The sequence below is a fragment of the Balaenoptera ricei genome, chromosome 18, assembly GCF_028023285.1.
Source record: "Balaenoptera ricei isolate mBalRic1 chromosome 18, mBalRic1.hap2, whole genome shotgun sequence".
Classification (NCBI taxonomy): domain Eukaryota; kingdom Metazoa; phylum Chordata; class Mammalia; order Artiodactyla; family Balaenopteridae; genus Balaenoptera; species Balaenoptera ricei.
The window spans coordinates 8709416-8726993 of record NC_082656.1 but is presented as its reverse complement, the minus strand read 5'-3'; the positions used below and the strand labels follow the sequence as shown (position 1 = coordinate 8726993).

Below are 17578 nucleotides of genomic sequence, written 5' to 3'. Positions count from 1 at the left end.
GACACATACAGAGCTGACATCGGTTTTAACCAGGATACAGTAAGTGGGGAAGGGAAGTGGAAAAAATGATGCAGCCTTTGATGGAAAAAGATTTTATGCAGCTCACATGAGGCTCAGAAGATGCTGCATTATACTTCTCACTTACTTAAATCTGCAAAGGATTTGAAGTAACTAATACTATAAGCAAAAAATCTTCTCGAAATGGGATATATTAAGGCAAGAGTAAAATAACAGGAGTCCAGGTGATGAGGGATTTGGAGAGAGGAAAATAAACCACTTTCACTGGAAAACTAATACTAAGGATGACTATCAATTCTTGGGAAATAGTTTAGCTTTGTGCATGTTACTGATCACTAAGACAGACCAGGCAGTTAATATATAGACAGATAGGAAAAGCATCCATTCATTCATTTACTCACTCATTCATTCATGCATGGGATACACAGTATCTGCCTTCAGGTGCAGTGGTTGAGAATCCACCTGCCAATGCAGGGGACATGGGTTCGAGGCCTGGTCCGGGAAGATCCCACATGCCGTGGAGCAACTAAGCCCGTGCGCCACAACTACTGAGCCCGTGTGCCACAACTACTGAAGCTCATGCGTCTAGAGCCCGTGCTCTGCAACAAGAGAAGCCACTGCAATGAGAAGCCCACACACCGCAACAAAGAGTAGCCCCTGCTAGCTGCAACTAGAGAAAGCCCGCACGCAGCAACGAAGCCTCAACACAGCCAAAAATAAAATAAATAAATAAATAAATTTATTTTTTAAAAAAAGGCTTGGAACAGAGCGGGTAGTACTAACGATACAAACAGCATTAAACACCATAACAGTGTGTGAAGACGTTTGAAACAAAAGGTAAGATACAACAAAACCATCTGAGGTTGGGAGTGTTAAGGGACAGTTTGGGAGATAAGGTGACATTTGAGCTCAGCCTTGAAAAAGAATATGACAGAGAAAAGCAAGGTGGGCAGATTTACAAGTAAGCCTGTGTGAAGACCCGCCCCAATGAGAGGGGAGCAGGGCCAGAGGGCATCAGTGGTTCCATGTGGCTGGAACGTGTGCAGGAAGGTCAGGGGCAGGGACGAAGCCTTCCATCTGAGCACGGGGTCAGCCTGGGAGGGCTCCTGGGTCTTCAAAGCCATGCTCAAGAGTGTAGGCTTGATCCTGAAAGTAAAGGGGCTAAAACACGATAGAGGCACTATCAGAAAGAAGGTGCGGGGTGTTACAGAATATCTCAACGTTTAAGGGAATTAAAGCTACCAGTGGATGAGAGAACTACTTCAGGGATGCAGTTCTAGACTCCAGAGGGGTCCTTAAAATAGTACAGATTTTAGAAATTAGATACTATTTTTATCCCACTTTTCAGGGAATATTCTAGGGTGTACAGGGTGGCTAAATTACGTATCTAGGTCCACACACTGTTACTGGAAGAGGGAAGAGTATGACACAGCTCTGGGTGGGGCGTAAGCATTTTCCTGAACATCCACTGAGGGCAGAAATCATTAGATAAATGTTTCAGGGACATTAAAAAAATAGAAAATTTAGCTCTTTTAATCAAAGAGCTAAGAATTGAGGTAGAAGGATGACAGAAACTAGACAAAAGACAGTAGATGTATTAGGAAGGATAGGATAGATATATACGTATTTCTTTACACAACACAGTTGACAGCTTCCTGAAAAGTGCACCACATTTCTGTAAAACAAATTATTTAAAATGCATTATATTAGGTAAGAGAATTTATTAATTCATAGTATGGATAATTTATACACTTTATAATAACGCTCTGATCAGTTTCTGGTTTGTAATTAAATTATCTTTTAAAAGGGACATAGCTATCCTGTAAACTGAGTGGAAAACAAAGCTAATCTCATTGAATAATGCTGCCCAAATCAATGTGAAATTACCACAACTAGTGTGGGTATTAAAAATATAATATAACGTGAACACCTGCTAACCCAAGATGGTCTTAATTCCTGATCCCTTAAGACTGTCTTCTGTTCTACATCGTTGGAAGATGGGAAGCAAAGTTCCCTGGGTTGTCCCAGAGCAAGCTGTGTCCTCTATGTAACTTAGCTACATGGGTCACTGGCCCTGTTCAAGTGAATACAAACATGTTTGACAAGATAAATCCTATTAAGACAGGAAATATGAGTCTTATCCCCTACTAATGAGTCTACCAAAGTTTTAACTGACAGAGCTTCTAAGCAGAGTGATCTTGGGCTTACATCTTACACCATAGGATGGTCGAGCAATAGGATGATAGCGAGATGTTTAACCCCAATCACAGTGGGGTCTTTGCAGGATTTTGTAGGTACACTCTATATGTAAAGGAGGAAAAACCCTGTTAACTAGAATCCAGCTGCCTCCTATAGAGGATGACTCTTATTAGACTACAGAGTTTCTCAAAGAATGAGTGGAATATCCCTCAATCAGAATCAAATCATGACTATTAATAGTAAGTACTCCCAGGCCAACCCCAAACCAGATGAACCAGCATCTGAATTTAATTTTAACAAAATTTGAGATGGTTCTTATGTAGCCTTATGATGACCATGGGCTTAAAGGGAGTAATCTCAGATGGTCCTTTGATTTTCATGAGCACCTATATTGGTTTTGGATGTGCTGTGACAGGCCAAAGGAAGAGTTGGGGGTAGGAGCTGGTAAGATCAGAGTTGCTCTATATGACAGAGGGAGAAGAACATGAAATTCTGGGGATGGTGTGGTAGAAAGGAATTTGAAAGAATCGATGGGAAAAGAAAAGAAGAAAGAAGTCACCAAGATGTCCAGGGGTTAAGAATACTGGTAGAGTAGGCACTTAGAAATCTCAAATGTCAGGGTGGCTGAAAGGGCTTTTCAAGAACAGGGGCATCTAATATTAAATCAGCGTTGTCTGTGCTGAATGAATATCTAAAACCTACATCCTCTTTGTCTCTCTGGACATCCACAGAATCTGCTATACACACAGGCTTTTATGGTTGAGTTTTTGTCTGTGGAAATCAAGGAAAGAGGCTGAACTTCCCTTCTGAATCCACACAGCATAAGAAGATAATGGGAAAATCCATAAACGGCAAAAAAGAACAAACAAACAAAACATTAGCAGAAGCAGGAACTTAAGCAGAAGGACAGTGTCTCTGAAGTTACAGAGATCTGCGGGCTGGGCCTGGGACTTTCTGTAGGTATTGGCATGGACGCTTGATCAATCTTTACTTAAATTTTAAGAGCAAATTGCTCCCAGCTGACTTTTAGGTTATGTGAGGTTATATGATCTTCTCCTTCTATTACTTTAAAACTTTAAAACAGAAAAAAAAAAAAAAGAAACTTCTGTATTTTCAAACCCTAGTGCTTAGAAGAAATTAGCTTTAAAAAAAAAAACCTTTTTTTGCTTTATTTTGAGCTCTTCTAGAATCCTTTTCCCAAAGTAATGATTATTTATTACATACCCCTTCAGAGGTATAGAACCTGCTGTTAGATAATTTTTTAAACTGAGGGCCACACAAAACAACAGGGTGACCTATTTCTCAAAGATTAAATTGAGCCCTGACAACCTTAAAAAGTAATACATTTCCCTCAGTTGAGCAAAGTATTTACTTCTCAATGATAGATGCAGGTACACAGCTGCTCCACAAGCTCAGTCAGGCTAAGTCTCCTGTTCACCTTCGATGCCCCTTTAATCAGGGGTCTTATTAACTGATTTTTAATTAGGGATTTGGTTATACCCTGTGTGGAAAAAAGAGATATATACATTTTTTGTTCAATCACTAAGATATAGGGTTTTAAAGCTGCTTTGGGTTATAACTTTTTGAACATGAGAATGGAATAAACCTCAGAGAATATTTGGTGAAGGAGAACTTGAAACTGAAAAGTTGTGAAATCTTATCTTGTCTCAAATTTGCTCTCCTAACATTGAACAGAGTATTTCCATATGCTTTAGCTTCCCCACTGTGACACGGGAATGGTGATCTTAGTCTGTGAGGACAATGACAATTTAGCAGACCTTTTCACCGTTCAAGAGGAAGATAGTCCTACAGCTTTCCCCCCACAAAAGAAATGTTTATATAGGGTCTAGGTTTTCCTCTGGATCACATCTCTGAGGGCAATCATGTTTCCTGTGCATTTCCTTGAACAAAAGTTTCCCAAAACTAAAATTACTCCTCTCTCGCTTGATTCCTTTCATCAAAGAAACAGACTTTTCATCTCTTAAGGACAGAATGAAAAATAAAGCCAGCTGAGATCTTGATGCCGTGCACGGGACCAGGCTCGCCCTTCAGCTGGGTGTGTCACCACCTGTGACTGACATGTACCTTTTAAAGCTTCAGCCTCCCCCTGCCCTGCCTCTCCACTGCAGTGTCCTGTGCAGAAGGGTGGGTGTGTGGAGGCTGGATAAACACAGGCTGGTGCGTGGATTGCTTGCCTCTGGGACCCACAAGGAAAGCTGTGGGCATCATTTTCTCCTCACTTTCTTGTTCACAAAAGATGACCCCAGAGGTTCTTAAAACTAGGTTTTGGTGATGATCTCATAAAGATTATGCTGGGAAGCAGGAGACCCTCAATGTAAGCTGTCTGTGTAGGTCTGTATTTCTTCATCTGTAAAATGAGTGCATTGAATTAGATGCTCTCTAAGATTTCTTTCAGATCCATAATTCAACAATGCTCTGATTTTCCACTGTGCTCCCTGTCAAGTGAGTTATATGCTTGTCTAAGTTCTTCAACAACACAACCACCAAGCACTTTTTGCAGTTTGAGCTCTGAAAAAACAGTAAATCCCAGGACTCAAAGACATATCTATAAGATGAATAATTAGCAAGGAATTAAGAATTCAACTTTTGGAGAAACACCATAAGTCTTCTAAGATGCCCTCTCATTGAATAAAACAATAGCAATGATGACCAAAAAGCTGAATTAGCTCATTAATGCCCAGAATTGGCACGATCGAAGCTTGAAGAATTCCCACGACTTTAAAATGGGTGTCCTTCCAATTTTCCCAATGATGAAATTAAAATATTTTGAAAGTGAGGTATACTTCTCATCTAATCATATTCCTTAAAAACTGATTGGAGGGCTTCCCTGGTGGCGCAGTGGTTGAGAATCTGCCTGCCAATGCAGGGGACACGGGTTCGAGCCCTCGTATGGGAGGATCCCACGTGCCGCGGAGCAACTGGGCCCGTGAGCCACAACTACTGAGCCTGCGCGTCTGGAGCCTGTGCTCCGCAACAAGAGAGGCCGCGACAGTGAAAGGCTTGTGCACCACAATGAAGAGTGGCCCCCGCTTGCCACAACTAGAGAAAGCCCTCGCATAGAAACGAAGACCCAACACAGCCAAAAAAATAAAATAAATAAATAAATAAGTCAGGAGCTCTTTAAAAAAATAAATAAATAAATAAATAATAAGAACCTGCTGTATAAAAAAAAATAAAATTCAAAAATAATCTCTTTATTACTAATGTTGAAGTATGATTTTAAAAAAAAATTGATTGGAGAAATATTGCCACTTGGGATGAAATTCACAACATTTTATAACTTTTAAAACTTAACGTCCTAAACTATGCAATAGTTTCTTATGCTGCTTTTAAACAGATGTTATGAGCCATTCCATGTAGCAATGAGTCGCATACAGCAATGTGGGATGTTAATATGATAACTGTACTGGACAGTAAGCAGGATCCCAGGCTTGTAAACACTCTGGCCCAGAGCAGGGACAGAATTCCAGTTGGCTGATTAACCTGTATTTTGTGTACAACAATTACATATTAATCTATTTTACAGTGTTAATCTCAAATGTCCACACTTTAAAGAAGCAGAACCATATATGTACCCCTGTACTGTAGCCCCTGAAAGAGTGTGGTGGATTTTTGAGTAAATTTTTCATCAACGTCTACGCACGGTATTTTCCAACTTAATGAAAGCAACGTGCAATGCTGGGCTTCTGTCTAAACATCAGCAGCTCATATGTTGGTCATTTCTATCTCTGCTGCGCAAATACGACTGAGCTAGATCCTAACATTGTTTTAAAGCAATAATGTGCGGGCTGAGCTGGGGAGCCTTTCAAGGAGCAGTGTGGCAATGAGGAGAAGCCAGTGGACTCTTCCCGGCTGCTCTGTCTCCCTCCCACCGCTTCAGTTTCCTATAAGTCAATTCCCCGAGGCAGCGGTTGGATAGAGATATAGAATCCGTTGCTGTCTGGGGGAGAGGATGGAACAGAAACTTTCCACTCTTTCTATCTCACTCTATCTAGTCATGTGTTCACTCATCGTTATTTTCAAGGTCGGGAAACTTTAAAAGAGCCTTTTAAAGAGAGAACCATTACTTATCAAATAAACAAGGATTACACTCCTGCCACCACCCTCCTCTTCACCATCTCGGTGACATTCAGGGAGCTTCCCCACTCCGCAGCGGCAAGCACCAAACACAGTTTCATTTCTGCAAGTCATTTTGCCCCGTCCATAGCAGTAAATTTTTCAAAATAAAAACCACCCCGCAAATTCCCTGCTGTGGGGGACAGATGTAAGTGTAACATTATTTTCTTTTTGCTTGTTTTTTTTTTTTCTTAAGTTCCCTCTGCTGAGCATGTTAGATAAATTCCTTCTGGGCTTCACTCTGTACCCCCTTACCCGCAACTATCACCCCATTGATGGAGATTTTGCAGTTTCATTTCAGGTTGTCCGTGAAGGATATGATTCCGGACCACTTCCCTGCCTCCTGTCCAACCATGTTTGTGCTTGTGGGAGTGTCTGGTGTGGAAATCAGAAGCTGATTTACCACCAGTAAAATGGCTTCTATCATTATAAATATTCGTCAAGCATGGTTAAGCACACAGACTTTAGTCACCTACTTTTTTGCTGAAGGACTGAATAATAGCATGAGTATATTTGAAACAGCAAAGCCCTTTCTAATTCAGCAGAAATTAAGACAAAGTACAAGGTCACAACATCGGGATGTTTACAGTCTTCCAAAACTGCATTGCCTTTTGTTTAAATAATTATGTAGTAATTTGTGGCATCTTTATTAAAAGTAATTACATTTTGGCAATATTTCTTTTGAGAAGTTGCCCAACTGCTATTTATTTTGGATGGATGTGATTCAATAACAAAAGAAAATAAGTCGCTATAGTTTATTTCTGAATAATGCAATTCTGTGCAGCACTAAGTATCGTGCATGATATTCATCAACTTTCATTCATTAAACATTTCTATATTTTATTATATTACTTGTATTGTTTGTTGTATTAAGAGTTTTTCTTCTCTTACGGACTCAATTATTTCTCATTCATCCAATTGGCTTAGTCAGTTCAGGCTGCTATAGCCAATTACTATAGACCGGGTGGCTTTGACAACAAACATTTACATCTCACAGTTCTGGAGGCTGGGAAGTCCACGATCAAGGTGCTGGCTGATTTGGTGTCTAGTGAGAACCCTCTTCTTGACTTCTCGCTGTGTCCTCATATGGCAGACAGAGAGAGAGAAATCGAGAGAGATCATCTCTCTCCTGTCTTTTTTCACAAGGGTACTAATCTCATTAATGAGGGCTCCACCCACATGACCTAACAGCCTCCCAAAGGCCCCATCTCCAAATGCCATCCCATTGGGGATTATTCAACATATGGATTCTGGGGGGGTACACAAACATTCAGCACATCGTTAACATTCTAAAAATTGATCAAGAGGTGGCAGAAACAGTCCTAGTGTTTTACCCTCTGATGTGAGCAGAGGTTAGAACAAAGACCTAGATGGGTAGTGTGTAAGATTATGAGGGGGAACCAGGAGGAAGCCTGTATATAATGGAACTCAAATCCAGGTACTATTAGGAGAGAAAATACAGGTTCTCTTCCTGCCCAAGAACACACTGACCTTTGAGGGTGGTGATGGCTGGGTGTGTGGGAGAGGGGACTGAATGACAAGGGGCAGGGGCCGGGGGCCTGCCATGAATAGATGCCTACTGCTTCCTACATGTGAAGCAGGGGATAGTTTAAGAATAACTTTGATCTTTGAGGATCTTTTCCACTTCCTTTAAGTCTGCAGTTCTCAACTAGGGGATGGGACAAACGTCCCATGTACCTGTGGATAATTTTCACAAAGCGGTTAGAAGCCCAGCCCCAGCCTAGACTTCCTCAATCAAATCTCCAGGGCTGGTGCCTGTGGATTCTGAAAAACCTTCTCCAGTAATTTGCATTTGCGCAGTTAATTGAAAATGAATGCCCTAAGTTGCTCAGTTAATATTCCCTTAGTTGTACAAGCATTTGAAAATCTCAGAAGACTGGAAACCCTTCCTGAGCTGGGCCCTGGGGAGGAACACTCAACTTATAACTCTTTCCCACTGAGTTTTGTTTTTGTTTTTTTATTTTGGCATCCAGGAGGCTTGATCTTTATTTTGTTTCCAGCCCGGATGAGGGAGATCAGCGGAGTGTGGCCTGAAGGGGAGCACAGAGATGCCAGCAGTGCCCCAGGATCTGCCTGCCCTGCCCAGAGGCCCAGAGCTTAGGGAGGAGCGTGGCTTTCTTCCACCTGTCCTTCCCAGAGCTGGATCTGAACTCAGGCCCTGGTATTCTTTCCTCATTGTCCTCAGGTTCCTGAGCTGACAAAACTCAAGTCCAGGCGACTGATCAGGCCAGAAGTGTTTTAGAGGGTGCAGAAGAGTCACAATTTACAAAAGGTAAACAATCCCCCACAAAGAAACCCTGATGCAGAGGACAATTAAGATCCCCTGGGACTTTCCTGTAGGGAGATGCTTCACTGCCAATTAGGGTTTCCGTGCCGGATGACACGGTGTCAGTATTGCCATTAGCTGGTGCAACACAGAGCTTAAACACTTGTGCCAGAGAAGCATGAACACCCAAATTAGTGCACCCTGCTCTCCTAGTAAAAAATTAGAAAGGAGAACAAATTGCTGTGTATCAATGTCTTACCCATCAACCCGTCCTTCGTAGCATTTTGCATCTAGTAGTCATTCAGCAAGATAGCTTAGATTTTTGTTGAATAGATGTTGCAGTCTTTCTCATGTGCATATCTTCCATTTATCCTTGGGCACTATTTTGATACTTAAAATTAAAGAATGTTTCTTTGAATTGAATATCTCTGGCCCATAATTACTCCAAAACGCCATCCAGTATTGATTATCCATCGAGATGACTTAGTCTTTCTTAAGTATCAGGGTAGGAGAGAAGAGCATGATTTGACAGCTGAGGGAGCACCATGGAGAAATCTGATCTACTGACAAAAGTATACACCACCTTTGTGGTTCCTCCATCTCTGTGCTCTGAACTCCCAGGATGTTCAAAGGTAAATCTGATAATCTGTTGTTTGGCACAAAAAAATTAACTCATGCCCCACTTAGTATGGAAAGGTTTGGAAATCGTGACCTAAAATACTCTGACCATCTTGTAATGAGAGTTTTTACATGCATGTCACCCAAAAATGACTACCTGTTTAAGCTCCTAGATTTTAAAGAAATGCTGGAGATATTCTAATTAAAATTTGAAGGTAATCATTCTGTACAGAGTCCCAAAGTATTTGAAGCAAAAGAATGTTGGGGTATGGTCATTTCTCTGCATAACTGAGTAACTGGATGGCCATACACCCTGCTAAGTATTTGTTAAAAGTACATTATTTATGAAAACAATTAAAATGCTTAAAACTATCACTGAAGTATCTTGAGTAAATATAAAGTTATGTGGATGTAAAAACACAATCTTTTCATAGTCTAGATGTGACTACTAGACCTTAGAGTGTTAGATTTAAAGTGTGTGGGAGCTCTCAAATCTGAAAAGTTATACATTTGCTATAGATCAGCAAATGGAAATGAACTGCTTTCAGAACAGGAGCATTTAAGCCACTTCTCAATATACTTATATCGTAAGTCCTGTATTCAGAACCGTATATTTGTATTTATTTTTTTATGACAAGGAGAAAAAGCCTGAAGTCAAGCCGTAAATCTAATGCCTTCTGCTTATTCTGTGTCCCTGCATAAAGGTAAAACATATTTCCCTTTGTTTATCACACATGTGACTAGTATTAGCATTTTTGTTTTCCTTAAAAGTAACTGGGTTACCACTAATATCCTCATTAAAAGTTTTTGGTTTTGTTTCTTTTTAGAAAAAAAAACAAAGCAAAACAAGAACAGAAATTTCACCTCCCTGAATAAACCTGTCCAAAAAACAAATACGATTATTTAAGGAAGCAGGATACCTCAGTTTTTGTTGCATTAGTATTTTTGAGTAAGAAATGCTATAATATTTTAAATCAAAATGTCAAACATTGACTTTCAAAACTTTTGGAAGTCTAAATACTCCTAATATTTAAAAAGATTAATTTCAAGTGGTGAATTCATTTATAATCTTATATATAAGCTATATATTATATGTAATTGTGAATGAACTACCGTCCTAGTCCAACTTTTAGTTCAAAGAAAAGCCTAAGCTGGGACTTCCCTGGTGGTCCAGTCATTAGGGCTCCGTGCTTCCATTGCAGGGAGCACAGGTTAGATCGCTGATCGGGGAACTAAGATCCCACATGCCACGTGGTACAACCGGAAAAAAAAAAAAGCCTAAGCTGAATTTCCAAAAGCAAGGTGTTAGACAAAGTTAGGCAAAATCATTAAACACAAGGCCACAAGTAAGTTTTGAAATCACAGATAGTGTTGTTTCTAATACAGAACAATTTTCAGAGGCCTGACATGACAATACTCTCAAGTTTAACGGGTTCATGTTGAGAAAATATGTGGATATTTTTATTATTAAGAAGAGCTTCCATGTTACCCTCTTTTCATGGAAAATTAATAGGTCTTTTAGTGATGTCTCATATAGAATTTACCTTAGCAGAGGGTTTGATTGACGACTTAGGATAACTTTCCATCCATGAAGATTTGCAAAAGTGTTCCAATTACACTTACACCCACCCATGTAAAGTACAAATTATGTGAAACGAAACCTTTGATATCAACAAAGAATAAGCGAACACAGTCAATTCCAGCTGTGTATCATTTCATCGTCAGGTACTATCTCATGTGCATTTCATGTAACCCTGTGACACTGGTGTTTTCACTTCCATTTCACAGATGAAGAAATAAACAGGTTCCCAGGGATCAAGTGACTCGTCCAATACACGTTTAGTAAGATGGGGGATCAGAACGTGAACCCAGTTGTGAGGTAGATACTTCCTTGGTGAAATACTTTGTCTGAAATCCTTTCATGAGAGCACAAGTTCAGACTCGTGCCTTTGAGGCTCCCTTGTCTTAGGCCCTGAGCACAGCCACCTCTGGAAGCAGCCGTGGTAGGAAGTCACACCACCAGATGGACGGGGGTGCAGCTCCGGAGAGGTCGTGACATGGTCCTTCTCACGCGCCTCCACCCTGCCTGCACACCTCACCACCTCCAGGGCACCTCCCACATCAAAGACACCCAGGTGTACGAAACATGGGTCCTGTCATCACCAGGAGGAGCCACCGAATCCAACTGCACACAATCCCGGGAAGCACTGTTTACAGTGCGACTTTAAGGAGGTCCTCCCCCGTCCTCCTTGTCCCTGGAAGGCCCTGCTCAAACGTCATCAAATCACTACTCAGCAGGGATCCTGAGTGACAGAATTCTTTTTTTTTTTATTCTTTAAAGATTTTTTTTGGGGGGGATGTGGACCATTTTTAAAGTCTTTATTGAATTTGTTACAATATTGCTTCCGTTTTATGTTTTGGTTTTTGGCCGCAAGGCATGTGGGATCTTAGTTCCCCGACCGGGGATCGAACCCGCCCCCCCTGCATTGGAAGGTGAAGCCAGGAAAGTCCCCAGAGTGACAGAATCCTAACATCGAGCACAAAACTGGAGGAGGTGGGTTTAATTACAGAGTGTCTTTCCCTGTGCCTGGGATAAGCAGGCGCCCAGGAGGGAGCCCGAACCCAACTGCCCAGCTGCGCTGTCTCCTTCTGGCCACCCTCAGGGAGGCGAGAACCATCTAGCTGCCAGTGTTCTTACTACTTCCCTGTGTTTCCAATAAACTCCTACATACAGCAAAAAAAAAAAAAAAAAAAAGCAGTTCTACTTTAGAAAATGTTCAAAATCTGTTTTTTTTATTAAAATGATTTTAAATAACTTTTTTAGATTGTTTAGGATTTTTTTAAAAAACATCCCTTTGGAACAGAACTGACTGAAAAATGAGAATGGAGGTTAGCTTACGTGCTGGCCTATCTGCCGTGTGAGTCCTGACCAGAGGGCCCTCCTCCTTGAGGTCCCACACTCATCCTCTGACTAAGCAACAAGGAAGTACATGGAACTGCCTGTTTCCTCCAAGCAGATGGTTCCCTGCTTTTCAAACAGATGATCGTAAAATCAGTAGGCTATTTTAAGAATGAGCTGATCAAACACTCTAACTTGCTTGCTTACGAGTGCTGAGTGAACAACCCATGACACCTGGCACCTGAGCCCCGCTTTCTTCTAGGTGCAGGATGAGATGCTCATTTCAATCTGACGCGCCTATGGATGAGGTATGTGTAAGGACCACATCTCTCTCCTCCTTTGCTTTTTTTCACAGAGCTGAGCCCTCTGCTCTGGAGCTGCTGGAGTTCTTTCAGGAGGACGAGGAAGCAAGGCTAGCCGCCCGCTAGAGACCTACCTACACTCTTTTTTTTTTTTTTTTAATTTTATTTATTTATTTATTTATGGCTGTGTTGGATCTTCGTTTCTGTGCAAGGGCTTTCTCCAGTTGCGGCAAGCGGGGGCCACTCTTCATCGCGGTGCGCGGGCCTCTCACTATCGCGGCCTCTCTTGTTGCGGAGCACAGGCTCCAGACGCGCAGGCTCAGTAGTTGTGGCTCACGGGCCCAGTTGCTCCGCGGCATGTGGGATCTTCCCGGACCAGGGCTCGAACCCGTGTCCCCTGCACTGGCAGGCAGATTCCCAACCACTGTGCCACCAGGGAAGCCCCCTACCTACACTCTTAATGCCTGGTCTGGTGAAGCCGAGATGGAAGAACTTCAACCGAACAACTCAATCTAGTTCTACGGTTGAGGCTTCTTCAAGGGAAGAAAAACGGTTAGTTTTTGATGTTTTTGTAAAAATCATAAAAATATGATTTTTAAATGTATTGGTGGGGGCTTCCCTGGTGGCGCAGTGGTTGAGAGTCTGCCTGCCAATGCAGGGGATACAGGTTCGAGCCCTGGTCTGGGAAGATCCCACATGCTGCGGAGCAACTGGGCCCGTGAGCCACAACTACTGAGCCTGTGCGTCTGCAGCCTGTGCTCCGCAACAAGAGAGGCCGCGATAGTGAGAGGCCCACGCACCGCGATGAAGAGTGGCCCCCACTTGCCACAGCTAGAGAAAGCCCTCGCACACAAACGAAGACCCAACACAGCCATAAATAAATAAATTTAATACTTGCTACTCTAACTAGCTCCTCTGACATCTCTCTGTATATAAATAAATAAATAAATAAATAAATAAATAAATAAATAAATGTATTGGTTTTGTTTTTTAAGATTCACTGCTGTGAGTATGGTACCCCCTTCACTCCTTTTCTCAAGAGGTATTTATCGGGTTGCACAATATGCAAGGCATCCTGCTAGGAAAATTCTTTCCCATCAGCTACATAAGAAACTGTCTTATTTTCTACTCTCTTCCCAAGGTCTAGAATAGATCCTGGCATATAGCAGAATCCTAACACATGTTTTAACAAATGAATTACACACTGAGACAAGGGGTACCTGCATTTCCCCCACCAGGAGTTCCTATGGTGATAAAAATCAGTATAAAGACCTTCCCCTTTGATAGTCTCTACTGCCAACTAGTTCTTTCCTGGAGCTAGAATCAGATAGGCCCCACAGGATGGACACAGCCTCACAGCAAATTAGTTAATTCACCACCAGATGTTAACTGACCACCTACTATGTGCAATTCCCTCTCCGATACAATTGGGCCATATAAGATATTGCCCTTGTTTTCAAAGAGTTTCTATACAAATAGAAACTTAGTTGCCACAAAGTGACAAAGTGACCACTGAACCCATTCACAAACTAAGACAATTGAACACCATCCCAGGAAGAAAGGGAAGGGCTCTTTATGCAGTACTGAGGCCAAGGAGGTGGGTGGTAGGCATTAAAGGAGAACTCAAAGAGATCGGAAGACTGGGTGATTACAGAAGGCAGAAGTCTTGAATTAGGCCTCGGAGCCCAGGTGGAGAATGGAAGAAAGGGCATAACAGGAACACAGGCGTGTGTGTGTGCACCTGTGGGTGTGTTGGGAGGTGAGGGAGGATGCAAAAGTGGAAGAAAGCAGAGCATACAAGGCATGCCAAGAGTTCATTCTGTCCAGCACGATTTGAGTCAACTGAATAAATATTTATTAGTTCATGCTATGTGCCAAGCATTGTGATAGGTACAAAGGACACAATGGTTAACAAGACTGATATGGTCCCTGGCTCACTGGCTAGTGGAAGATACAGACAAGTAAACAGATAATTACAATACAACGTGATAAGTGCTGTGATAGGGCAAAGTCCAGGTGTTATGAGAAGGATGGAGAATGGACCCCACCCAGATGGGAGGGTCAGGAAAACTTCCTAGACATTCCCTACAAAGGCTGTCAAGCTGACACCTGAAGCCAAGGTAGGAATTAGTTGAGTGAAACTACGCAGGTAGCTTGTATAGCACCTACCCTAGAAGAGCAAGCATGATGGACCACAGGGATCTGAAGTTGGATGAGTTTGCACGACTGCAAGGGGACGAGAGCAAAGAGATGCGCCGGGGACGGAAGCAGTGGCCAGGTAGGCAGTCTCGGGTACTTCACTTTAAAGAGTCTGGACTTTATCCGAAGAGCGAGGGTAGCCACTGAAGAATTGTAAGGGAATGAACCAAACATATTTGCATTTTGGGTAGATAACTATCTGCAGTGTGAGACGGCCCTTAGAGGAGAAACAGGAGATAAGAACACAAGAGTAACACGTAGCTAGGTTCTTCAAGGTCCACCCTAGACCAGCTCAAGAACTAAATGAATATTTCATGAGTGAATGAACAAGCTGATCAACCCATCAGTCAATCATTCAGTGCAGGACTGAAAACAGGAGACTTGAGAGAGAGGATAAAGTTGTCTGTGTGTACGTAAGGGTCAGAGTGAATGCACATCGGAACGCTGACATGTCTTCAATCTTGCATCTCATCAGACAAATGAGAACAACAGTTGACAATGCAGTGCAGGGTAATAGAGGGAAACAGCTTCAACACTGGAGTTAAAAGACCCACGTTTGACCCGTAGTTTTGCCAGTTATTAATTTTGAGTTGCGTCTTAATTTCTCTGACGCTCAGGTCCCACATTATATCCGCTCTTTATGTGTAACCACACAGCATATAACAGGAATGGTTATCACAACCTACGTACATTTCTGTTTTCAGCTGATGTTTAGGAGCTGTGGTGGGATTTGCAGCCTGGTGGCATTTCTAAGTCAACCACTGTAAAAAGAAGTTAGTGAGACCTACATGACAATGAAGTTGTGGTTCATGTGAAAGGGAATTTAGAAAAAAAAGTAGCCACTATTGTTCAAACTTTAGGCAGGCAACTCTCTACCTTGTCAACTGGAGACCCTAGCAGATAGGGAGGATGTTAAGAGTTCATCTCCTGTTGCTGTCCCCAAGGAGGGGAATGGCAGCAGAAATAGGCAGAAAAAATAATGTACCTGAAGGCCACAGGGGTCGGTGAGGTGGCTTGGAGACCATTTAGGGACACAGTCTAGACGAGAATCCATTGAGCTCCCACCTCAATATAAAGACTCAGCTGTGGGACTTCCCTGGTGGTGCAGTGGATAAGACTCTGCGCTCCCAATGCAGGGGGCCCAGGTTCGATCCCTGGTCAGGGAACTAGATCCCACGTGCATGCCGCAACTAAGAGTTCGCATGCCGCAACTAAGACCTGGCACAACCAAATAAATAAATAAATAAATATTTTTTAAAAAGACTCAACTGTTAGGGGGGTTCATTTCATTTTCATGATGAAGTAAAGCTTGAATGAATTATTCTTGTTTATTTTCTATCCTCACAGAGTTAGCCCTCAGCAGTTGGGTCTAATCTATCCTCCTTAAAGACTCCAATCAATCAATCACAACAAAAAGGCCACTTTCAGTTTCTCTAGGAAATTCCAATGCAAACAGTATTGAAATAAGTTGACTACATAATTCATCCTCTCCAGTGACCACGCACCCACCAGTGACACCTCAGTGAGAGTTCACAATCACAGGTGTCTTATACAAGCTACACACCTCTAATACCAGGCATGGACATCTAAAGCTGCCATCAGAGTCTCTTTATCGAGATTGAAATCCCTGAGTCTTCTGTGCTCCAATACATTTCACCATCCACATTGTTTAATTGAGCCCTTTACTACAAATGTTTTAGGCTCTGATGCAAGACAGGAATTTGAAGCATGCATTGGAGTATTTAATGGTGTTAATTTCTGGGGCACACAAATATCAGCTTCACTCAACAATCCAATAATCTTGCAAAATAAAGAAAATACACCAGAGAATGAAATGCAGCATGGAATTCTCCAGGATTGCAAGCAAAGCAGTTCCCTGATCCTGCTGCCTGATAATAAAACAGCCGCCTATTTAGACCCTTAAAGATATGAAAATAAAGAAAGAAAAAAGATGGGGGTGTTTTCAGATGAAAGAATCATTCTGTATTTTATACTCAAACATGTTTAGTTGGCTGCTTCAAGCTCTCAAACATGTCCCAAGTTAATTTTAAATGTAACACATCTGATCATTACAAACAAAATACAGTCCTTGTTGCTTTTGGTTTGTTTTTTTAACTGGCAGGCATCAACTGAAATAAATCCTACCTGGAAATATGGATGGTCTCTTTTTCGGGCGCCTCAGGTGAATGGGTTCCAAGTTTTTAATGTTTCTTTGAAGTCTTCCTTTAATGTCATTTCCTATGAGTAGTTCAGGTGGCAGGCTACTCCGTCTTGATGATTTACAATCATTTTGAGATGAATTTAGTTTGTTCTTTGTCCTGGAATATAAATTGCCGTCATCAACTGCCATGGTAGGAAATACATTAGATTTTCTCAACAAAATCTGAAAAGCCAAACCCAGCCTCAGCCATCTGCGTCTCCACCCCAGATTCAGATGTTCTCATGCTTTACGCCGCACTTGTTTGGGAAGCTTAGCAAGTTGATAGGCGTGTACTTGAACAGGTGTAGAATTACGAAGGAGCCCCTCCTATCCACAGCTAATAGCACCAGGGAGGAGAGATCCAAAATATCATTAAGGTTCAGAAGACTGAAGAATTTGAACAGATGTGGCACACGGGTAATAAAAGTGATGGTTACTGTGTGAAATTTCTGTTTTATTCATTACCCTAAATTACCTGTATTATTTATTAGTGCGATGTCATAAAGCAAACACAACTTATTCTTTAAGAATGAATACCTATGCAAATCGCAAGCCTAATTATTATTACTTTCCAAACTATTCAAGATTTTTTTACAAGCTTTTGGGAAACATTTTACATTTCCTCCTACCTTTTTGTTTCAAACTACACACGCAGAACAAACATCTGTCTTTATTAAATTCCTTATCTGGCAGGCAGCCGACTGGAAGTTGGCTGGACG

At 41.8% G+C, this 17578-nt stretch overlaps 1 protein-coding gene across 4 annotated transcripts in view; it reads right to left on the bottom strand.

The window, feature by feature from the left end:
* Positions 1–17102, bottom strand: part of FRY (FRY microtubule binding protein) — a 330932-nt gene extending 313830 nt beyond the window's left edge. For 2 of the 4 annotated variants that reach the window (XM_059903257.1, XM_059903259.1), the window contains exon 1: positions 16805–17102. In XM_059903257.1, the coding sequence (XP_059759240.1) occupies positions 16805–17009 (205 nt within the window). In that variant the 5' untranslated portion in view covers positions 17010–17102. The remainder of the gene's footprint in view (positions 1–16804) is intronic. The other 2 variants (XM_059903260.1, XM_059903264.1) reach the window with 2 other exon arrangements.
* Between the last annotated feature and the right edge of the window lie 476 nt (positions 17103–17578).